This window comes from Ascaphus truei, chromosome 2, assembly GCF_040206685.1.
Source record: "Ascaphus truei isolate aAscTru1 chromosome 2, aAscTru1.hap1, whole genome shotgun sequence".
Lineage (NCBI taxonomy): Eukaryota > Metazoa > Chordata > Amphibia > Anura > Ascaphidae > Ascaphus > Ascaphus truei.
The window spans coordinates 399,287,471-399,312,257 of NC_134484.1; the positions used below are offsets into that span (position 1 = coordinate 399,287,471).

The 24,787-nt window shown below is 44.3% G+C and overlaps 1 protein-coding gene across 1 annotated transcript in view; it reads left to right on the forward strand.

Annotated features, from left to right (window-relative positions):
* SLC25A13 (solute carrier family 25 member 13) overlaps window positions 1-24,787 on the forward strand; it is a 142,308-nt gene that overhangs the window by 100,753 nt on the left and 16,768 nt on the right. Inside the window, exons 14-15 of the mRNA XM_075587293.1 lie at window positions 9,403-9,543; window positions 20,171-20,309. Coding sequence (XP_075443408.1) covers window positions 9,403-9,543; window positions 20,171-20,309 — 280 coding nt within the window. The remainder of the gene's footprint in view (window positions 1-9,402; window positions 9,544-20,170; window positions 20,310-24,787) is intronic.

Genomic DNA, 24,787 nt, shown 5'->3' on the forward strand with positions numbered 1-24,787 from the left:
CGTGGGCCCTGCGCTCCCACCTCCTGCCGTTCCGTGGGCCCCGCGCTCCCATCTCCTGCCGTTCCGTGGGCCCCGCGCTCCCATCACCTGCCGTTCCCTGGGCCCCGCGCTCCCATCTCCTGTTCCGTGGGCCCCGCGCTCCCATCTCCTGCCGTTCCGTGGGCCCCGCGCTCCCATCTCCTGCCGTTCCGTGGGCCCCGCGCTCCCATCACCTGCCGTTCCCTGGGCCCCGCGCTCCCATCACCTGCCGTTCCGTGGGCCCCGCGCTCCCATCACCTGCCGTTCCGTGGGCCCTGCGCTCCCATCACCTGCCGTTCCGTGGGCCCCGCGCTCCCATCACCTGCCGTTCCGTGGGCCCCGCGCTCCCATCTCCTGCCGTTCCGTGGGCCCCGCGCTCCCATCACCTGCCGTTCCGTGGGCCCCGCGCTCCCATCTCCTGCCGTTCCGTGGGCCCCGCGCTCCCATCTCCTGCCGTTCCGTGGGCCCCGCGCTCCCATCACCTGCCGTTCCGTGGGCCCCGCGCTCCCATCACCTGCCGTTCCGTGGGCCCCGCGCTCCCATCTCCTGCCGTTCCGTGGGCCCCGCGCTCCCATCTCCTGCCGTTCCGTGGGCCCCGCGCTCCCATCACCTGCCGTTCCGTGGGCCCCGCGCTCCCATCACCTGCCGTTCCCTGGGCCCCGCGCTCCCATCTCCTGCCGTTCCGTGGGCCCCGCGCTCCCATCTCCTGCCGTTCCGTGGGCCCCGCGCTCCCATCACCTGCCGTTCCGTGTACCCCGCGCGCCCATCACCTGCCGTTCCCTGGGCCCCGCGCTCCCATCACCTGCCGTTCCGTGGGCCCCGCGCTCCCATCTCCTGCCGTTCCGTGGGCCCCGCGCTCCCATCTCCTGCCGTTCCGTGGGCCCCGCGCTCCCATCACCTGCCGTTCCGTGGGCCCCGCGCTCCCATCACCTGCCGTTCCGTGGGCCCCGCGCTCCCATCTCCTGCCGTTCCGTGGGCCCCGCGCTCCCATCACCTGCCGTTCCGTGGGCCCCGCGCTCCCATCACCTGCCGTTCCGTGGGCCCCGCGCTCCCATCACCTGCCGTTCCGTGGGCCCCGCGCTCCCATCTCCTGCCGTTCCGTGGGCCCCGCGCTCCCATCACCTGCCGTTCCGTGGGCCCCGCGCTCCCATCTCCTGCCGTTCCGTGGGCCCCGCGCGCCCATCACCTGCCGTTCCGTGGGCCCCGCGCTCCCATCTCCTGCCGTTCCGTGGGCCCTGCGCTCCCATCACCTGCCGTTCCGTGGGCCCTGCGCTCCCATCACCTGCCGTTCCGTGGGCCCCGCGCTCCCATCACCTGCCGTTCCGTGGGCCCTGCGCTCCCATCACCTGCCGTTCCCTGGGCCCCGCGCTCCCATCACCTGCCGTTCCGTGGGCCCCGCGCTCCCACCTCCTGCCGTTCCCTGGGCCCCGCGCTCCCACCTCCTGACGTTCCCTGGGCCCCGCGCTCCCACCTCCTGACGTTCCCTGGGCCCCGCGCTCCCACCTCCTGCCGTTCCGTGGGCCCCGCGCTCCCATCTCCTGCCGTTCCGTGGGCCCCGCGCTCCCATCACCTGCCGTTCCGTGGGCCCCGCGCTCCCATCACCTGCCGTTCCGTGGGCCCCGCGCGCCCATCACCTGCCGTTCCCTGGGCCCCGCGCTCCCATCACCTGCCGTTCCGTGGGCCCCGCGCTCCCATCACCTGCCGTTCCGTGGGCCCCGCGCTCCCATCACCTGCCGTTCCGTGGGCCCCGCGCTCCCATCACCTGCCGTTCCGTGGGCCCCGCGCTCCCATCACCTGCCGTTCCGTGGGCCCCGCGCTCCCATCTCCTGCCGTTCCGTGGGCCCCGCGCTCCCATCACCTGCCGTTCCGTGGGCCCCGCGCTCCCATCTCCTGCCGTTCCGTGGGCCCCGCGCGCCCATCACCTGCCGTTCCGTGGGCCCCGCGCTCCCATCTCCTGCCGTTCCGTGGGCCCCGCGCTCCCATCTCCTGCCGTTCCGTGGGCCCCGCGCTCCCATCACCTGCCGTTCCGTGGGCCCCGCGCTCCCATCTCCTGCCGTTCCGTGGGCCCCGCGCTCCCATCTCCTGCCGTTCCCTGGGCCCCGCGCTCCCATCTCCTGCCGTTCCGTGGGCCCCGCGCTCCCATCACCTGCCGTTCCGTGGGCCCCGCGCTCCCATCACCTGCCGTTCCGTGGGCCCCGCGCTCCCATCACCTGCCGTTCCGTGGGCCCTGCTCTCCCATCACCTGCCGTTCCGTGGGCCCTGCGCTCCCATCACCTGCCGTTCCGTGGGCCCCGCGCTCCCATCACCTGCCGTTCCGTGGGCCCTGCGCTCCCATCACCTGCCGTTCCCTGGGCCCCGCGCTCCCATCACCTGCCGTTCCCTGGGCCCCGCGCTCCCATCACCTGCCGTTCCGTGGGCCCCGCGCTCCCATCACCTGCCGTTCCGTGGGCCCCGCGCTCCCACCTCCTGCCGTTCCCTGGGCCCCGCGCTCCCACCTCCTGCCGTTCCCTGGGCCCCGCGCTCCCACCTCCTGACGTTCCCTGGGCCCCGCGCTCCCACCTCCTGCCGTTCCCTGGGCCCCGCGCTCCCACCTCCTGACGTTCCCTGGGCCCCGCGCTCCCACCTCCTGACGTTCCCTGGGCCCCGCGCTCCCACCTCCTGCCGTTCGGTGGGCCCCGCGCTCCCACCTCCTGCCGTTCCCTGGGCCCCGCGCTCCCACCTCCTGACGTTCCCTGGGCCCCGCGCTCCCACCTCCTGACGTTCCCTGGGCCCCGCGCTCCCACCTCCTGCCGTTCGGTGGGCCCCGCGCTCCCACCTCCTGCCGTTCGGTGGGCCCCGCGTTCCCACCTCCTGCCGTTCGGTGGGCCCCACGCTCCCACCTCCTGCCGTTCCGGCGCAGGCAGGAGGAGGGACTTGCCCGTGGCCAGCCCTGCGATTTGAGCCACTAAGTTCTGAATCCTGCTGAGGTTCTCACATGACCTTCCTGTAAGCTCTGATCCAACAACCTGCAGGAACCCGTCCAACCTTTCACGTTGATAGGCCCTTGGGGCATGTGAGATTTCTGCAGTCAGTGACACACGGGTAACATTTTTGGAAGGGATTAGGGTTGATGCCGTTTTAATGTGCCAAACGAGTGTTGCTTTTTAGCTAAAGTAAATAGTTCTGTATGACCGTAGTATGATCGTTCACAGACTAAACCTTTTTAGAAACATATATTCATAGTATAAAGATAAAAATATGGTGCGCATACATCCCCAAACAATGAAAATAATGAATGCTATTTCTTTGATTTAACTTTAGAAATCATATAACCTTTATTAGTTCGGCAAATAAAAGATATAGGGGCTTATTCTATATGTACTGAAGTGTTGGACGGGGCCATTTTCAGCTGAAATTTCCTATTGAAGTCTGGGCAGAAGGCGACTCGATCAGCTTCTTCGGGACCTATAGAATCATCCCCATAATCTGATTGAGAGGGATCGGCAGCCCTTTTAACTGTCCCAAAATAAAGACCAGCATCTTTCCTACCGCATGGAGGGAAACATTTGATTTACTGTCGATTTGGCATAAAAAAGGTTTGCAGATATGACCTCAACAAAGTGTATGTATTAAAATATCAGATATCGTGCTTCCTCGGGGGGTTCTATTTATCCAGACCATGTGACTGTGTGAACCTTTCTGTCCATTGGTGTAATTCATAAAGCTTTGATAGGGTCTGTGTCACATGAGCTGCTCCACTTTGTTTTTCATTCAAGCGTCAGCAGGCGTTGACTTCCAAGGCCCTGGGGAGTTCACCTAGCATCATAATTACCGGGAATTATTACGCATGACTAATTTTGTGCACTTGCCATCAGAACGGCTTGTTTCATTGAACAAGTGCTATCTGCTGTTTGCAAATCTGATCCCTGTTTAAAAAATGTAGACTGATGAGCTTCTTGACCTTAGTCCAGCTAACTGCTTTCCCAGAGCTTTTATTGCATTAAATGACGGTGGCAAATGTGTTAGGGCTGTGTACAGCATAAGAAAATAGCGTGGCATTACGAGGTCAGCTTTAAAGTGGTAGACCAGAGGTTTGAACAGAGCAGAGAGAGATATCATTATTAGGTTGTAAATGCTATTTCGTTTTGTAAAACTGTAACTTAGAAAGGTGATAAGTATGCTTTAGACCTTTAGTATTTTGACCTCCTGGGCAAGACTCTGTTTCCACCCATGTTAATGAAATATACTGTACTCAGGCAATCGCCCTCAAGATTGTGTCCATTGTTGGTCATGAATGCAAAGTGATGTCCAGGTTTACAACTGTGTTTAAATTCAGCATACTAGATTTTGGACAACTTTATGTACAATTTGGCATGTCTTTGAAAACCGGAAGGTCCTATTAAAAGATTCATTTGAGCTTGCTGCATAGGGATGAACATGTTCATGCTATCTCCCCAATTCTGCATCTCTAGAGTTGCTTTGCAGGGAGGACTGTGCAGTGATCTGTAATTCATTCTCCGTATTCTGCGCACTGCAACCCTTTCTACCTGAAAAGCTCTCTTGTGACCTGACTGGTTACATTATTTATTGTATGTCTACATGTGTGTTGTGTATTTCTCGGGTTGGTTCAGATTTCTTTAAGATTGCTCTTTCCCTCTCATTTTTTTTAGCTTTTTCCTAAGTGCCCTTTTGGAAAAGTGAGAAATACCGCACAAATATAAACTGGTTCTGTGATTGCTAGCATTTATACCAAAGGATCGTTTCATTTACTTTTGCAGTAAATAAACTATTGTGAAAAAATAAATGTAGGATCTAAAATGTGGTTTTTCAAATTGCTGCATAACCCTAATAAGTGTCTGTCTACCAATATATAATAGCATAATATACTATATTGAGCCAATTGGTTATGAACCTTTGCCAAAGGAAACCGCATCTTGGGGACATCCTCTGACATATAAAGTGACGAGACCCAGAATCTATAACAATGATTTTCAACCTTTTTTGTTGTTGTTAAGGAACCTTATAATTATATTGTGAAATTCTGCAGAACCCCAACTATCTCTAATTGCGCGTCTGAGATCAGGTGCATTGTAAATTCTTCTGTATTTGGTACAATTTTAAAATAATCAGAAAACTGCAGGCAATTTACCGATGCGCCAGGGTTCCAAGAAACTGGTTTGGAAAACACTTATCTAGTAGATCCATAGGTAGGTGTCTAACTTACATGAGCATTCACTTTTAGAATGACAGTAGTATTCTCTTCAGTTTTTACTGATGTTCATACTAGGCAGCGGTGGTATACCGCTATTGTTAATATTGGTATGCATTTGCTGCATCTGACCAGGGATGAATCAGGAGACAAATTTATAAGAGCTCTAACGTCAAATTGTATGTGCATCCTAGTGGTTGCAGATTTGTCTTAATGGGGTATTTTTAGTAGTACAATTGAGAATTGGCGGTCCCATGGTCTTGGATCAATGCTTTTTTCCCCCCATACTGACCAGGGGACCAAACAAAACGCTAATCGAATAAATATTTTTTAACCAGGCCGTTTGAGTGCCGATTCCCTGCCCTACTACTGCGGATGTGTCAATATTGGCCTACTGTGCACCTGTGGCAGATGCATACTGTACGAATGCTGTGGATGTTCTCTTATTGGACTGTTAATCAAGTTTACTCTCACCAAAATGAGAGGACTACACATGCTTCAGGGTTAACATAAAAACGTAATCCATTTAACTGGTTAAACTTGTATTATTAAAATCCTGTAATGGCGCTGGCAGTCACATGAATGGATCCAGCTTTTATGGGGGGAAAGCGCTTAGTGTTTGTACACGTTGCATGTAATGTCACTGATTGTTCCAACATATTAATGGCAAAACTATATGGTTCGGGCATTGGCAAAAAGATTTTCTTGACCATATAATAATGTTGTGCATGATTAGTATAAACAACGAAGAGTATCACAGCATATTCTGGACCCGACAGCCCACATTGTGTGATTGCAAGCCGAAAATGAATCTCCCGTGGACGTAATTTGTGGCACTTGTTGTTCTCGATGTGCCACAGTGGAATAAAGTAAAATGACTGAAAGTATCATGGGCAGAACAACCGAACTTTATTTTGTAATCCAAGCATATTCGGATTATTATTTGACGCAGAAAATATCTGTCACCATTACAGAAAAAAAACCTAGAATAACCGCATCTGTAACACACAAATATGCTTTATAGAATATATCTTGATTAGATATAAAGCATATTTGTGTGTTACAGATGCTGTTCTAGTTTTTTTTTCTGTAATGGCGTCGGATAATTTCTGCGTCAAATAATGGCAACAAAAAGCGTCCAGAAAGCATATTTAGTAGTTACAGTACATTGCATTTCTAAATTAAAACCTGTATGATGCTTATATTTGAACAGCAAGATGCAGATGATATTCACGTGTGCGTGTGTGCGTGCTCACGGTTATTATTTCAAACCTGTGGTTTGCTTCTCGTTACCAAACTAGACTTTTCTGATGAAGATAAGGGTTTGGATGGACCTTCTTTCCTGGCAGGCATTAAATAGCGGTGGTAACTGCAGCCAAACTAGTTGTATGCAGCAAGCACAGCTAGAAAAAGAAAAAAAAAGTTCAAACACATCAGACAGGTTTGTAACATAATTGCTTTTGTAATGTCAGTCAAGTGGATTTTCGTTGTGCTGCTTGGCTGCACTTCTAAGCTCTGCCACACATGTGAAGATGAAACGTAACGCACACTTTTTTGAATATGGCAATACTGGTCAAAACTTGTTAAATTCTCTCTTAACCAACCTGTTATCAGCAGTTGAAACTTTTGTATCATTGCATTAAAAAATGTTTTACAAAAAATTGTCTCGCATATTTTTGACTTTTCCTTATTTGAAACCTCAAAAAGAGTTTTGGTTTTCTACTTCTTTTGAAATACATCTCCATGCATATTGTTGAAACCAAAAAATATTTGGTTGGCTAAATTTGCCATGGGGTTTAATAAAGCATTGAGCAACTGTGATAAGAAAATGCACTGTATATTTTAATCAGAAAAATACTGTATAGTAGATAAGTAGCCACTTAAATAATTACATGGTGATTTGCAGTGGATATTTTAGAATTAATGCAGTACATAAAACTGAGCTGCAGCAGGGAGGACATTTGACACGTCGGCAGTGTGTGTGTGTGTGTGTGTGTGTGTGTGTGTGTGTGTGTGTGTGTGTTTTGTATGACTGTTTTTGACAGTAATTACATACAGTATGTAGTTGGGAATTCACTGGATTTGTTTTGTAAAATTTCCCTTCATAAATGGCTAGTTAATGCCATGTTATAAATGGTACATTTTCTTTTATACGTCAATCCCGTTTAACGGAAACGGATTTGTAAACTCTTTGACTCGGCTACATGGGTTTTCTAATATTCTGAATATTCTTTATTACTGATTCACGGCCAACATTTTGTCATTTATTTTCACGCACCATGCCCCAAATACCATCATTGTGTTATGTATCTTGCTGCTAAACATTGTGTATCTTATTTGGGTGCTTCGTCTATCTAATAACTGGTGGTAATTGTAGCATTAAATTTCACCTGATTAGGAAATACCCTGCTAAAATGCTACTTCATCAATTTGAACATTCTAAGTTAAGGGCAGAAGAGACATTTCATGTACAGTACCATCTAGTGTATGTATTCTTCTCTCAACTCCTGTGATTTGTTATTGTTTTGTCGGATCTTAGGCACCTTCAAAAAATTTTTTTTTATTATTAACATGTGCAGAGTAACATTTACATTGTTTCTGTAGCATTTCAGAATCATATATATATATATATATATATATATATATATATATATATATATATATATATATTACTGTGTGTATATTAATATATATTAAGGCCAACGCAATGCTGTAATACCATCGTTTTGGATCATTATGATCTGAAGTCTTAATTAAGACAAGATATCCCACCTGGTGAACATTAGATAAAAGATCAGTTAAATGTATTGACTACTTTTTGGAAGTAGAATGATAAATATGTACTTTGAGCACTTAAAGTGCAAGGCTTAAAAGTGTGCTGCATCTGGCAGGAAAATGATAAATTTCTCACAAGTTCATGAAATAGAGGATGCTATCTCCTAGATTACTGTAATTGATTTTCGCTGTGTAATACATATACTGTACTATAACAAAAAGCCTCAGTGCTACATTTTCAGTATGACAAATCATATAGTTAAATACTTACCTGTCACAGTTTACATGGGTATTATTAATTTTTTTTACACTACCTTGTTATAGTCTACTTATCTTTTCTGTTGATTTAATGAAAACATTTTTAAACTGCAAATGCCTGTGTAATCTGATAAAACTACTATAAAGATAAACTTGCATTGATTGGACTTCCTTTAAACCAACGTTTCCCAAATGGTGGGTCACGACCCGGCACCGGGCCACGTAAGCAAAATTGCTGGGTCGCAGCGTGGCTGGCCGCTCGGTGTCCCCTCCCACCAACCCCCTTCCCGCACCTCGTGGCTGCCCGCCCGGCGTGATAGGAGGTGGTTGCGGGGGTGCACCTGTGCCTCCTGTCCTGGCGCTCCCTTCCCCCCGTCCCCTTGGTGCGGGAGTTGGGCGCAGGGGCAGGCAGTGGTGGTGTGCAGTCGCTGGCAGGCGGTGGGAGCAGGGGGAGGCGGGGAGCTGCCTGCTTGGATCGTCTCCCTTTCCTCTCTTCCCCCTCTCCCCCAAGTCACTCACATCCGTCACTGCCTCTGTACTCCACTTTGTGTGTGTGTGTATAGGGGAGTGTGTGTTTGTGTGTGTATCAGTGGCTGTGTGTGTATCAGTGGCTGTGTGTGTGTGTGTGTGTGTGTGTGTGTGTGTGTGTGTGTGTGTGTGTGTGTGTGTGTGTGTGTGTGTGTGTGTGTGTGTGTGTGTGTGTGTGTGTGTGTGTGTGTGTGTGTGTGTGTGTGTGTGTGTCGGCCAGCAGTGGCTATGTCTGTGCAGGTCTGTCTGTGTGGGTGTCTGTGCGTGGTCAGTGTCTGTGTGAGTGTTTGTAGGTCAGTGACTGTGCGTCTGTGCAGGTCAGAGGGAGATGGGGGGGGGGAGAGAATAGAGGTGATTAGGAGAATATATGAAAACTGTATGGACATTCATAAATGTTTTATTTTACCTATAGGCAATAACATTTTTAGTGGGTCACGAAGGAGATGTTCAAAAATAACCCGGGTCACGGAAAAAAAAGTTTGGGAAACACTGCTTTAAACTGTTTGAGTGTACATAACCACATGTTTACAATCTGTTGGCTGCAAGATGACGAGGTCACACAACGTGTGTTTCTGTGTTGTGCCTTTGTTTTCTTAGTTCCCATATTGCTTCAGTATTTTCTACTTGTCTTTCAGGCTGGAGGTTCCCAGGTGATTTTCACCAACCCTCTGGAGATTGTGAAGATTCGCTTGCAGGTAGCGGGAGAGATCACTACCGGCCCTCGTGTCAGCGCCCTCACGGTTTTAAAGGACCTAGGCTTTTTTGGCCTTTATAAGGTATTTATTACACATTGTGCAAAAGTCCTGAAACATAACAATTCAGAAAAGATGACACAATAAGTGGAGGGATCCTGTCTGTAAAAACATGAAGGTCAAATTTAATAAGCAGTCTTCTGCCACAAGATGCCTTACGTCACTGGAAGATATCGTACATCGTATAGACCTGAAAGGCAGTAAGTGCTTTTCCCTGCAGGAAGGCGTCTTTTATGCCTGATGACTGCTTAGTTAACATGGCCCAAAGCGTAGAGAGGCCAGCAATGTGGCTTTTATAACCCATCGGTATGCCTGGTCATTTTCACTCGAACTACTTGTAAACGAAAAGGAGAAATGAAGAAAAAATTTGCAAGAAGGGATTTGAAAATGCCAATAAATAGATTATTATAATGTTGGTTTCGGAATGTATTTGAAGGCTTGCCCTTGTGGCAGGGAAATGGAATTACCACATAACTTTAAGGTTGAATAAAGGGTCTAATGTTCTGTGTCGCCAGGCCAGCTGTCCAATGCATAAAAATAGTTAACGAGACATTGGCTTTTCCTCCCTACCTGAGCTGAATACTTGACTATAATAAATAATAAGGCAGGTGAAGTACAGTAAGGCCCTCTTGTGTTTTCTCATGGTAATTCTTGTTCATTAAAAAGGGCTTAATTAATTTGCAAGAAGGTTTCATTTGTAAATTAATTTCACATGTGAGCACATTCACATGTCTCACAGGTAAATTAATTTCAGAACTGTTGGGGCATTATGCACACCCAGTGCCTTTACTTTATGTATGTTAACTCTTGGATGGCATAGGTAGCACAGTGCATAGTTGGGTGAAAGTCTATTGACCCAACTGAGCTACAGTATATCTGTCTTACTGGATAAAAAAAATGTATAAACAGAATGGTTTTTTTTTTTTTTAACAAGTTTGAATCCTCGCAAACATTGAATCTGCAAATGAGAGCGAGAGAGTGTCTTAATATCTGTTTTTAGATACTTGTAATTTTGCAAAATCCTTACCAACTTTCAGGAATCTCTGGTTTATGGTAATCTAAAGAAAAGGCTAAAGCTCTGTCAATTCTGCTGGGTGGTCAATTTTGCTGTGTGGTCCATGCAATAGAGAGATGCGTGCTGAGAGCATCTTCACTACATATCAATGGCTTCTCAATGCTAAGGCTGCTTCCTCTGTGCCGCTGACCGCGCTCATGCTTGAGAGCGGTGATGTCACCAACTCTCCGAGCATGAGCGCTCGGCTGTCCGGCATATTTTTTTTATGAGTGGGGGGTGTTGCCGGGGGTGTGGCTGAGCAGTGATTGGCGCTGATTGGTTGAGGATGTCATGTGACTCCTCAGCGCGGCTGAAAGACAAATGAATCTGTCTCGGCAAGCGCCTTGAGCGTGCGAGCAAGGGCGGGAACATGTCCATTCATTGTGCTGATCACTCTAAGCGCCAAGTGCGGTCAGTGACACAGAGGACGCAGCCTAAGAATAAAGTCGTCATCACCATTTTTTTTTTTTTAAAGGCTCTTCTCCCTCTGTTCCCATGTCAGAAAGTAGTGAGTACCACTGTGGTAGCTAATGCCTCCTTTATATGAAGTGAGGAAATATTTTAAAGACAAGCGTTTGAGGGCAATGCGCTCTAGCTCACATCAGGCAATAACGGAGGAAGAGAACGTTCCTCTTTAAAGCTTGGCTTTGTACTATATTTGGTTACTATAAATAAGAGGCATTGCCTACTATGAATGTACAAACTCATTTATGCACAGTTTAGCAGTATTGACCGTTAGAAAAACCCACTCACGTAACGATGTATCAGAATATTTGTTCCATCAGCCATTGCGACATCCATCAGCTATCCCGAACACATCTACTGATGTTCTACTGGTTATTTCTCCCATTAGCGTAATAACGTGTTGCATAATGCGCTAGCACGAGAAGCCCACTTTCAGAAGAATTAGCTGCATGGGAGAAGGGGGCGGGGTTAATGCATTATCACTCCTGCTGCCATATGCCTGCAGGAGTAATAACGTGAGCTACATCTGTACTTTCACAAACTGTTTGAGCCACCTCACAGCTGAAACACTGATTGATTGCTACAGTCGGTACAATTGTGGACAAATGTAAAGGGCATGAATTGTTGTATGAAATATTGACTGTTAATGGCTAAGAAATAAATTAAAGCAATTTATAATCTTGTATTTGTATGTGAGGAATTGTGTGTGTGTGTGTGTGTGTGTGTGTGTGTGTGTGTGTGTGTGTGTGTGTGTGTGCGCGTGTGTGTGTGTGTGTGTGTGCGTGTGCGTGTGCGTGTGCGTGTGCGCGTGATAAAGCAGTCACAAAGAAAGTGTGATCTTGTTTACATTGTATCTGAGTTTTTGTTTAAAACTGTGCCTCCAATAGGCCTATTAACATCAGAATGAGGAGATCACCATGAGTAAGTAGATAGTCCTGTATGTATGTTTTAGCCTGGAGTGCAATACACAGCACTGAATAGAGATTTGAGATTTGCGTTTTTTTCTCTCTAAATGGACTTGCTAAAAAATATATATATTTTTTGCTGCTGATCTTCCTGTATTACTTTCAATACATGACTTTGCAGCATAGCTCAAGATTGACCTAACTGATTCAGAAAATATGGTAAACATTACTGAATTTAGCACAACAAATAAATATCCTATGCATTGTATTGCAATGGGAAAAATTGTGTGTGTACAGTATGTGTGTATATATATATATATATATATATATATATATATATATATATATATATATAAACACACACACACAAACACACACACACTTTTTAAATCCTGCTTGTAAAGTTTTTAAATGTACTTCCAGTGATGTATGTAGGCCTATGCATAATTTTTTTTATTTTTTTTCATTTATATATTTTTCAAAGAACAAAGGGCCTCATGCAGAGAGCATCGTTATTTCAAAATTCGCCATTTTTTGTACAATTTCGCACAGAAAACTGCAGAAAATGGCGAGTTACGAAAAACGCGCCAATTTTTTTTTTCTATTTCTAAAACTCGCCTCGCGGCTGGCGAGAACCTCCATCTCGCCATTTTTAAAACTCTCCGAATGCAGAGAGGTACGAACGGCATGTAGCGGCTGTTCGCGCCAGGAAAATGGCGCGATTTTCTCATTTTTGCCGCGCCAGGAAAAGTTGGCAATAAGATGGCGCTCACCGCCTATAGCAAAGGGGACAAAAAATGCGCGATTTTTTCTTTACACATTTCTGAAGCGCGAATCTTTCCCATTTAAACTCGCCACACGCATCCATGTTAAACATAGCAGAATTCGAACTTTTCTGCATATGGAGAATAAAACTCTCCAAAAAAGCTACTTTTTATGAAATTCGCCAATTTGAAAATTCGATGCTCTCTGCATGAGGCCCTATGTCAGCAATTGGGGTGACTCTCCAAGAAAAATGTTACTTAAATGTCGTGCAGTTGTGTGAAACCTATTCATACTGTGTGTCTCTGAACAAAGAACAGTGTGTCCCCATTTGATAGCAAGACATGAAAAAGGAAAATGATAGCCGTATAACATATATTTTCACTTTTACATTCCGAGGACGTGGTTGAATTATTGGACACTAACCCAAGGATTGCTGCAGGAGAGACTACATTGCTAATCGTTGGCTATAATTTGTAAGAGGGTTATGTTTTGTTGATGGTCTAAAATACACAATAATACCAATAACATTGCTCTGCCCTCTCCACTCCAGTTTGGAGACTGTCATGTAGACCAGGACACCTCAATGGGAGCGCCAAATGCAGCCCTTGGACTCTCTGCTCCTGCTAATTTCATACTAGTTGCTTGGACTGCTAAGTGCAAGTTATCACACTAAAATTGTACGTTATGGTAATGTAAATATATATGGAACAGATATTTTAACTGCTTGCAAAATGTTGAGAGATTTTCAAGTGTTTAAATGCATCTTAATAAGCGTGCGGCCCTTCTACACCTAAATGTTTTCTGATCTGGCCCCTTTGGACAACTTGTTGGAGAGCCCTGATGTTGACCATACGACAAACATGTATTGCCAGGGTTCAACCCCATTAGTGGTACAGTACATACCTCCGAAGTACAACTGTTAAATGCCTTACTACTGCATTTGGAAGACTATATAATTGTTTTATTTGTGTTTTTACAAGGCATGTTTGACCTCTAGGTCTCTCGTTGCCTCAGTGTTACACACCCTACAGGTACAAATGGGTTAACAAGCTTGTGCAGTGGGGGAGGGAAGGTAGATGCAAATTAATGCATCAAGTAATGACTTGCTGCCTATTGTTTACAGCCATAGGATCCAAATAACAATCACAGATGCCAAATAATTTCTAGACCTGTAAGGTAGGAGAAGAAAAAAAAAAATAAGAGGGGGTGGGAGCAGGTACAGGTGCCAGAAGCATTAAATAACCCTCCCAGACAAGGTGCACCTCTGTCTTCTGTAGTTTAAGGTCCCCCTGTCTGGCATTTTTCCCCCCACACGAGACAATGTGCATTCACTGCAGGAGACGAGGCTAAGCCTGCGTCTCCCAGACCTGCTGGCTCCTTGTGCCCAACCCGACACAGAGGTGCCTTTGTAAGTATAATTACTCTCCCCTTGTTGTAGAAATAGTTGTTTAGAGCCTTACTTGCAGGTTGGGCTGGAATAAGCAAGAATTAGCATGCTAAAGAGAATGCCATAGCTCAGCCTCCTGGGTATGTTTATCGCAGGTTGTTGGAGTGGAGATTCTCCACCTAAATGATACTGTAAGATAGTGAGAAGTCAGGTTATTAACCCTCTTAATCTGCTCCAGGCACCTTCCAGAACTGTAGGGGTTAAAGTATACAGGTAGCACTTTCTGGTCTATTTTGAATTGCATATTGGAGTTACAGTGAATTAATAGCACTCAGCATTTTAACAGCTTCTTTACCATTTCAATGTGAAATGCATTCAATTATATCAATTGAGTGTATTAGCTTTTCAATTTTAGGACATAGACACCCAACTGAAAAGCCACCAAATTTCAGAGTAAACAATCCGTTTTTCTTTTCTTAAGGAGATACAGTACATGATGGTCTTTGGAGCAATAAAGTCAGTGATCAATGATTGTGTTGCATTGCATATCTTTTGTGTTTATAAACCACCTGTAAAGACGAGGCGCTATTTTTTGTCCCTTATTGTTGTGTTTTTATTTGTGTTTTTATATATGTGTGTTTGTGTTAGAGATATCTATAGCTATATCTACTGTATATCTCATAAGTATTATCTCCAGCCCTTGTTGACCCCCTGCTGGATGAAGGCCCCAATGATCTTCCCGGTACTGCGGTTGTGGGCCCCTCTTCTCCAGTTGCTTCAACACATTTTCTGGTTTCATCCTCCCATCTTACTTTGTTGTTGTCTTGGTCTTTTAATCTCTCTTGGAATCCAGTCAAGAGCGTCTTTGTCCAACAATGGTCATTTACTTCTTGCGATATGTCCGGCCCACTGCCATTTTAATTTATTCACCCTTGTGATGATGTCACAGAATGGGTTCGAAACCAAACAAAAGTATTTGTCCTGTCTCTACAGTAATAACCAGCATACAGCTTTCCATAATTATTTGTTTTCTAAAACTTCTGAATTCTCTTCGCATTTAGGATCCAAGTTTCACATCCATACCTGAGCATGGGCAGAATATACAGGTCGAAAACGTTCTTCTTGAAATATGGTCTTGTTTCTTCCAAATGAGCAGCACGCCAACTTTATTCTCCTATTTATTTCATTCAAACGGTTCCCATCCATTGTTAGCTTGCTATGGTACATATAGTCTGGACTTCTAGTTCTATTCCATTTATTTTAATCTTTGCAGACTTTACACATTTGTTGAACATCACTTTGGTCTTGCTGGGGTTGATACAGATTCCCACACTCTTACTTGCTTCGGTGAGTTCTTACAATTTGTTGCTGGCGATGTCCTGGACTTGTGACAAAAATAACAATGTAATCTGCAAATCATAGGTGACTCAAATATTCACCTTTTGATTTTGATTCCTTTTTCTTCCCAATCTAATGTCTTCAACAATTCTTCAAGTGTTCAAAGTGTCTTCTACTTCTTCCCTAGCATCTTTCAAGATTTTAGTTGCAACTCTATCTTCCCCAGGAGCCTTCCCACTCTTCATGGATGTTCTTGCTTTTGCCACTTCTGGAAGTATGCATGGTACATCATTGGTAGTTTCTTCTCGCTTGTGCTGAATTCTGCCCTGTGTTATGTGTTTGCGTTCTACATGAAATTGTATGCAAATGTGTATATACACACACACACACACACACACACACACACACACACATTGTATTGGTATACAGTACACATAAATACATACATTTGTGTGTATGTATATATGTTTGTGTGTGTGTGTGTGTGTGTATAGAGAAAGATAGATAGATAGATAGATAGATAGATAGATAGATAGATAGATAGATAGATATGGTGGGTGAAAAGGTTACTAAAAACCCTCCACCTTTATAGCATATAAAAATATTACTTGTGAGCACATTCACATGTTTTAGACATGTCTGCAACCCTGCATGGTTTTTCACCATTATCACCTAGCATACAGTGCTTCCACTGCAGCAAGGGATTCTGGGAAATTACATGAAAATGAGCACACAGTGCCATCTTTTGTCTCAACCATTAATACATGGAACCCTTAAGCCAATGCTTGCTATTTTAAACACAGCTTTTAAACATAGCCTGGATGAGATGCAAAGCCAGTGAACCTACTCACAGACAGACTAATTGGTGACACAAAACCCTCAGCCGTATAGCATATAAAAATATTATGTGTGAGCACATTCACATGTCTTACACATGTCTACACCCCTGCCTTTCAACCATTATCACCTAGCATACAGTGCTCCCACTGCAGCAAGGGATTCTGGGAAATGACATGCAAATGACATGCAATGTTTCACCTTTTGCCTGGAATATCCATTCACATGGAGCCCATTTAAGCAAATGCAGACATGTCTAAGACTTGTGAATGTGCTCACAAGTGATATTCTTTATTTGGCTATATAACTTAATATATATATATACACGCACTCACTAGTGTTTATATATTTTTAAATAATAATAAATGTGTGGGGGGTATATTTGTATATACGTGTGTATACAAATACAATTATACAATAATGGGAGCTGTTTCATCTTTTGTAAGGTATGTTAAGTCAGGGTGATGAGATAAGTCAATGTACTTTTGTAACTTGGAAATTTGGTGGATATCATGTGGTACTGCGCCATGAAACCGTCCACATAATGTATTATCACCCAACAATTGAATGCTTGGCAGGTCTGCTATCTGGCTGCCAGAATAAACTCTCTTGGATGATCCTAACAACTTCAGGGGGCTACATTAAAACCCCTTTGGCTTTCGACAAGCTGTCCACATCAGTAAGGTGTGAGAGTTAAAATAAATGGTTCCTTTGCTGTTTAAGATACCGCGGCCAATCTCCCTAAGCCTCCCTAATTGACCTGGGCTTGTTGCGGACAATTAACTTGAAGTTAAATGAGCCCTGCATTTTAACATGCTTTCTCCATATTTAACCAGGGCGATGAGGGAAGCTTCAGAGTACTTCTATGTTGGGCCCAAGCCAAAGTACGATGATTCCCAAGACTGATCCATTTATGCATCTATGTAGTTCTTTCACTGTGAAGAAGCAGCCCAAACTATTCAAGAATACAGTAGATAAAATGTCTTTGAATACCATACATTAGCTGGCATTGGGACCAGCTACTCTGCCAACTCTTCCTGCAACAAAGTGGTTTAAAATCCAATATCAGTAGTAAAAAGTACCACATTTCTGGAAGACTCAAAGGGGGGGCTGCTCAGGAGCCTCAGACAGAGCCCCCCCATGTCCGCAGCTCCGCCAGAATGGGGGGAGTCAGAAGAGAGGTGGGGCAGGACACAGACAGAGAGACATACACACCACACACAGAGAGAGAGAGAGAGAGAGAGACATACATACACTGATTGAAACACACACATACACTGACTGACACATGCACGCACACCCCCATGGATGCGCTGAACATCCTGAGTGATGTGCCTATCCCCCCCAGTGAGCTGGGGCTGGCTGCAACAGGACACACAGCCCGCCGCTCCGCCTGGGGGGGGGGGGGAGACTCAGACAGAGCCCCCTGTGTCCGCAGCTCCGCCGGGGTGGAGGGAGTCAGAACAGAGGGAGAGGCAGGACACAGAAAGGGACACACACACAGACACAATGAATTCAGTTACTATAAATATAGATGTGCAAATAGCTAAAATACGCGGTCAAACTTCTTTGTGTTTTGGAACTGAAATTATGTTTTGATTTTTAATTAAACATCCCCTATCACAAATACAATTTCTGTGACAAAAGACAAAAGTTTCACTTAATGCACGTACTCAGCGCACACACACTTTTTTTTATTTTGCAAGTTCTGTTGGTAATGGAGGTTTTTACATTGCGCACTGCTATCTACATTGATTTTGCCTTTTCCAAAATCGCTCTTTTATCTTTTATCATACTTTTTGTCTATGTAAGTTTTTTTTTTTTTTAAATGTGTTTTTGTTTTTTGACTGATTGGGCTGCTTAGAGAGCACTGCTTCATAAATGCATCAATGTTTGTATACTTTTTCACCCTAGCATTTCTTACAACAAACTGATCAATGCCCTTGATTAAAGACAGTTAAAAACATCAAATTCAAATTTTGTTAGTCCTGTTTTCCTATTACTATTAAAATTCATCTTCATCATTTATCAACTTTTTTTCGTGTTTATATTTATATGAAGGAGCGGCTCAGAGAGTAAAAGACACTGACTGGCACTGAGTTTGAAGCAGGGGAACCTGGTTCAATTCCCGGTGTCGGGTCATTGTGACCTTGGGCAAGTCACTTTATCTCCCTGTGCCTCAGGCACAAAAAACATAAGTTGTAAGCTCCACGGGGCAGGGACCTGTGCCTGCAAAATGTCTCTGTAAAGCACTACGTAAAACTAGCAGCGCTGTACAAGAACATGTAGAAATAGAACAAAGTTCCGTGAATCGGCGCTACCAGATTTTGGTAAACAATATCGTTCAGTGAACCACTGATACAGTATTCACAATAATCTGTGTATAAACTTGCTTGTAGAAGGAATAATCAGATGCGTAGTAGAGTGAGTGTGACAATATATAAAACACAGAGGCAGTGCTCATTGTAGGGGGGGGATATGTAATGTCCTGGTAGGTACTACAGATGGCTGAGCGATAGCAGACCCTTCCTGTACTCCTCCTAAAGGACCCCCTCCCTAGAGCATAGACGTCTCTGTGATGTCACTGCTACTATTCTCCCAGTAACATGCATGGATAGTGGGGAGTAAAGTAGTCACATTCCTTCGCTGGTCTTCCTTCGTTGGCGTGCCTCACGTGATTGAGGGAAACAGGTAATCCAGTGGAGAGGAGAGACGGAGCACAGCCTTGCATGGGAGATGAATGAAAAAACATCAAATTCATTAGCGCTCATTAGTGTGAAACGCGTAAGAGTTTGCCATCCTGTCTATTCCATGTTGTCCTTACTTCATTAAAGACTTTTTATTTAGCCGCACGCTGTAGTCCCTACATTTTTTCATTCATCTCCCGTGCAAGGCTGTTCTCCGTCTCTCCTCTCCACTGGATTACCTGTACAAAAACATATTATTATTATTATTCAATCCCACGTGGTCGGTCAATTGAAATTCTAAAGGTCCTCTAATTGGGGAAAGTGATGGTCAATTAGGTGCGTTCTTTACCCTTATCCCACCTTGTCCGTATCAGAGAACCAATATAGTTAAGCAGAGGTAGGGGTGGGGGAGCACTTGCTGAATACACAGTGATATCACACAAAAGGGATTATCCGGTAGAAATCGAACCCTTCCCAAATCTAACATTTGAAAAATTAAAAAAATTCTTAAAGGTGTCAGACTTGGGTAAAAAGGCATCAATTGCTCAGATGAGGAACTTTAATAAACATGTCACTGGAATAGTTCACTTTGGTTCTAGGAGATCATTGCCCCTTTAATGAAAATGGAAACGTAGACTAATTTAATACTGCCATAATGATCAACTCTTTTTTATTACAGAATGTACAACAAACCACAGAGCAATGTTTTAAAATATTTATATTGTCACATTGTGATTTTAAAATTCTGAAACTGACCATATATGAATAAAAAAAAAAAAGTTCCTCCCATCAAAACGCACACAACCTGTTTTAAGGAATGTGGATTAGAATGTAAAAGAAAACGGTTTAAATTAAACAATTTGAATTTCCCTCTTAACACTAGCCAGAGTCCATGCACAAGCAGGAAACTGTTTTATTAAGTGACCGCTCAAGCAAGGGCAGGATGGCATAATTGCTGATGATCCTCACAGTGCTATGTGAGAGACGAGATGCAGAGGGCCATAGATGGCTGGGCCGGGGTTTTAGAAGCTGTGCATTTCCAGAAAGTGGCCCATTCGCTTCATAGTGTTTGCTCAACGTTTGGCGAAATATTATCCGACATGATGTTGCTGGTGAAATGATGCTACTTGACGGGGACTGCCGCCTTAAATTTATCTTTTCTTTTGACCAATTCTGTCATTGAAACCACTCTGGATTCATGTCTTAAAAACAGGGAGCGAAGGCATGCTTTCTCCGTGACATCCCCTTTTCGGCCATATACTTCCCTTGTTATGCGCATTTGAAGACTACTTTTGCAGGCGAAGATGGCAGAGTTAGCCCTGGGTATCTCCTTCTGGCAGGAGCTATAGCTGGTAAGTAATGTTGACATTGTTATAAGATTTATATGTAACAACGTGCTTCAGTATAGAAATAATTTTACTGTGCAACATGTCTTTGCTCTTTAAGCCTTTATTATATGATAATGATGTATGTGGATCACCGTAAATGCACAAAATATGGTCTCTGATGCATTTTGGTTGCTTCAGGAATATTTTAAGCTCGTTAATGCTAATCTCTTAATGTTTTATTATACACACACACATACACACACATATATATATATATATATATATATACACACACACTTTGTCGTTTTGTTGAAGTATCTACTAATTTAAAAATACTGTTTAAAGACAGATTGAATGGGTTGTTTGAAGTATTATCAGTAGATTGATGGACTTTACACAGGTAACCCATGTGTTTCATTATGCTGTTTTTGTGCTGTATGTCTGCTAATGGCCGTCTGAGCCACAGCAAGGAGGAATACAAGTGGATGCAATAAAACACATTACACACTGAAAATATATACACTGGTTTAATACAAGAAACTTGTTTGGCTTTATGGTTTTGGTGTCAGGGAAGACCAGACAATTACACCGGGATCGCAAGCACCAGACAGAACGGAGGACTTAAATGAACTGAGTTTATTTCGGCCAGAGCCAACATGAGCAACGCAATGCTTAAACTCCCCAAACGGAGGGTTACATGAAGGAATTCTAGCTGGCTAGGTGCTGGGTGCTGCCTTATCTAGCTTACCAAGGATATCTTCCACAATCCGTCTCTGGGTATCCTAGTACAGTGGGATGATAGTGACTCGCCTGCAGTTTTGAATGTCCCTCTATTCTTTGACATAGAGACTAGCTATGAACCTCAAAATTAACTGCAAGAATCTGTAGAGCTCTGATCGGCATCTGCAAACATTCTTTCCCGGCCTTCATCTGAAACCATGGAAGACTAGATGCCGACCAATCGGCGAAGAGATGGTCTTCGCTGGGCAATCACAGAGCAAGGGGGTTTGCATGAGACAGATCAATCGGGACCGTGTGAGATGACCTTGCTCTAGGACAGCCCACAGAAGCAGGCTTAAGGAGAGTGAGAAATTCAAACTGACCAATGGGAATCGAGCCGCTGGGGCTAGAACCCAGGCCTCGGTTCACAGTTTCAGCCTGATATGTCCCTCACAGAGACGCCACAAGACTTGTCCTTCAAAAGTAAAGCCATTGTTTATCCATGTTCCCCTGACCTGAGTCCATGCCCTTTCCCACTTCCCCAGTGTTCCCAAGCACTTCACCTCCCCCCAATTACATTACGGCTCAAGCCTCCATTGTGTGCTGGCCGAGCTGAGTAGATTACCAGTCTACCACACAATGGAGCCTTACAAATACATAGCATTAAAATACACACAGGGAAATAAACTGTCTTACAAAGGGATACACAGAAACATACTTGTCAGCCATTTTGACTACAATAAGATGGCCATATGAGCCTTTAACATAGGCAGTCATCTTGACAGGTAGGGGAAACTAGTGGGCTTGCCAAGCTGCCCCTACCATCACAAATGGTTCCTACGAATTGTATATATTATTGGAGCAACAAATTTACATAAATGTTATTTCACATTAGCTCTTGAGACAGCATGGGTCCTCTATCCAGATCTGAGCAGGGATAGTGCAGGAAAATAGCTAGGATGGTTCATTCCAAACTTCAACAGGGTTTGCTAAATCAATTATATGAGCTGTCATACAAGTTTGTGCAAAGATAGGTAATGAAATCTGCTAATCTGGATCCTTTGCCTATGGTCGGTCCAGTTACTAATATAGAAAATCACGTGGAACACAAGTCTGCCGTGAAGGCCCTGGATTCTTAATCTGTAATCTTTCCCATATCCAGAGTGAACTAATAACCATAGCGTGTTTGTATGTAGGTATACCTTTATTTATATAGCGCCATCCATGCACATCACGCCTTCACAGCAGCAATACACGTGACTTCAAATGTAACAGGAGACGAGCACAAGAAAGAACCAATAGTGGGATATTGTTTTTATATTTTCTCTTAAAATTATTATCACAAGGTAAGAATCGCACTCACATGATATAAAATATAAACAAGAATTTGTATGATATACTATGTGTGAGCTCACTCATCTGATGGGGTTCTGATTCTCTCATCAAGCTGTTTCCACAATGCTGGGGGAAGCTATAGGTGCCACCGACACTGTTCCCTGTGCTTTGTTCATTCCCACAATGTTTGCATTCATAGACTACAGATACCAAACGGGTATTACAGATGCAGCGGCCGTTATTGAAACACTTCACGCGGTGTATACCTCGGAATACCCATGTCATGGCGCGGGATTTCTTCCAACTATACCGCCTTAAGACACGAGTGCATAAAATGGCATTTTAGAGTTCTGGCTTTTAAACACCTGAAATTGACACAGTAGCACAGTACTGTACACATTGCAATTCATTCATTTCATTGCATTTAATTGCACACAATCAAAGAAATTCAAACAAAGCAACTATGATAAACACGTGAGCTTGGGGCGATTGGCCGCGTTAATGCCGCGTGGAGTACAGCAGCGCTCATGAAAACGGCGCCGTGATTTGTTCGAATAATGGCCGCTGCATCTGTATGTAAATATATATTTCCATACTATTAAAGTGTGTACAACATACCCGGCTAAAGTGGGAAAGGTACTTGCCAACATGCAATTGAGGCTGACATGTCACATAAGGTCTGAACACCAAAATATGGAATACAACGGAAAGCAATGGTTCTCATTCGCCAAAGGCTGGATTGTCTCTGGGCTTGACAGCATTCAAGAAGAAAGCATGAGGGCACAGCATGCTAAAATAACCCCAAGGTTAAACAAAAGCTGTGTGTGTGTGTGTGTGTGTGTGTGTGTGTGTGTGTGTGTGTGTGTGTGTGTGTGTGTGTGTGTGTGTGTGTGTGTGTGTGTGTGTGTGTGTGTGTGTGTGTGTGTGTGTGTGTGTGTGTAACATCTTCAGCCGTTAATGATCCACTGCTGGATAAAGGTATCCACAACGATCTATCTTACATAGTTACATAGTTTGATGAGGTTAAAAAAAAGTCATGTGTCCATCAAGTTCAACCTATGCTAAATTTAGACAACAGATACTTTATCCTATATCTATACTTACTTATTGATCCAGAGGAAGGCAAACAAAAAACCCCAGTGACTTATCATCCAATGATATCTCATAAGGGGAAAAATAAACTCCTTCCTGACTCCAAGAATTGGCAATCGGGTTACTCCCTGGATCAACATCCTTCCCATGTTTACTTATTTGGTATATCCCTGTATACCTTTCCTTTCTTAAAAAAAATGTCCAACTTTTTTTTTGAACAAATGTGTTGTATCTGCCATCACAGTCCCTATGGGTAATGAATTCCACATTTTAACTGCCCTTACTGTAAAGAACATTTTGCTTTATTGATGGTGAAATCTCCTTTCCTCTAACCTTAAGGGATGGCCCGGATCCTTTGTACTGCCCTTGGGATGAATAGTTCTATTGAAAGCTCCTTGTACTGTCCCCAAATATATTTGTATATAGTTATCATTTCCCCTCTTAGACGCCTCTTTTCTAATGTAAATAAATCTAATTTAGCTAGTCTCTCCTCATAAATTAGATTGCCCATCCCCTTTAATAATTTGGTGGCTCTTCTCTGCACTCTCTCTAGTTCCATAGTGTCTTTTCTAAGGAATGGTGCTCAACATTGTACTCCATATTCAAGGTGTGGTCTTACTAATGCTTTATAAAGGGACATCATTATGTTTACTTCCCTTCCATCCATTCCCCGTTTAATTCAAGATAAGATCTTGTTTGCCTTTGCAGCTACTGCATGACTTTGGGCACTATTGCTAAGCCTGCTGTTTACAAGCACTTCTAAATCCTTCTCCATCAAGAATTCCTCCAATTCATCCCCATTTAATTTGTAAGTCGTCTGTTTATTCTTTCTTCCCAAATGCATAACCTTACATTTATCTGTATTAAACCTCATCTGCCATTTACCTGCCCACGTTTCCAGTCTCTCCAAGTCCTTCTGGAGAAAAATTACATTCTGCTCTGATTCTATTACCTTACACAATTTAGTATCATCAGCAAAGATGGAGACTTTGCTCTCAATGCCACCCTCAAGGTCATTAATTAACAAGTTAAAAAGCGGGGGTCCCAGTACTGATCCCTCTGGTTCTCCACTCACGACCGTAGCCCAACCTGGAAAAGTTCAATTTATGACAACCCTCAGTTGTCTTTCCTTCAACCAGTTTTCAATCCAGGTGCATATATCTTTACGGAGTCTAAGTTGCTATATTTTGTACACCAACCACTTGTGTGGAACCGTATCAAAAGCCTTTGCCAAATCTAAGTAAACCACATCAACTGCATTACCCTGGTCTAAATTCCTACTTACCTTCTCAAAGAAACAAATAAGGTTAGTTTGGCATGATCTATCCTTCATAAATCCATGCTGACTGTTAATA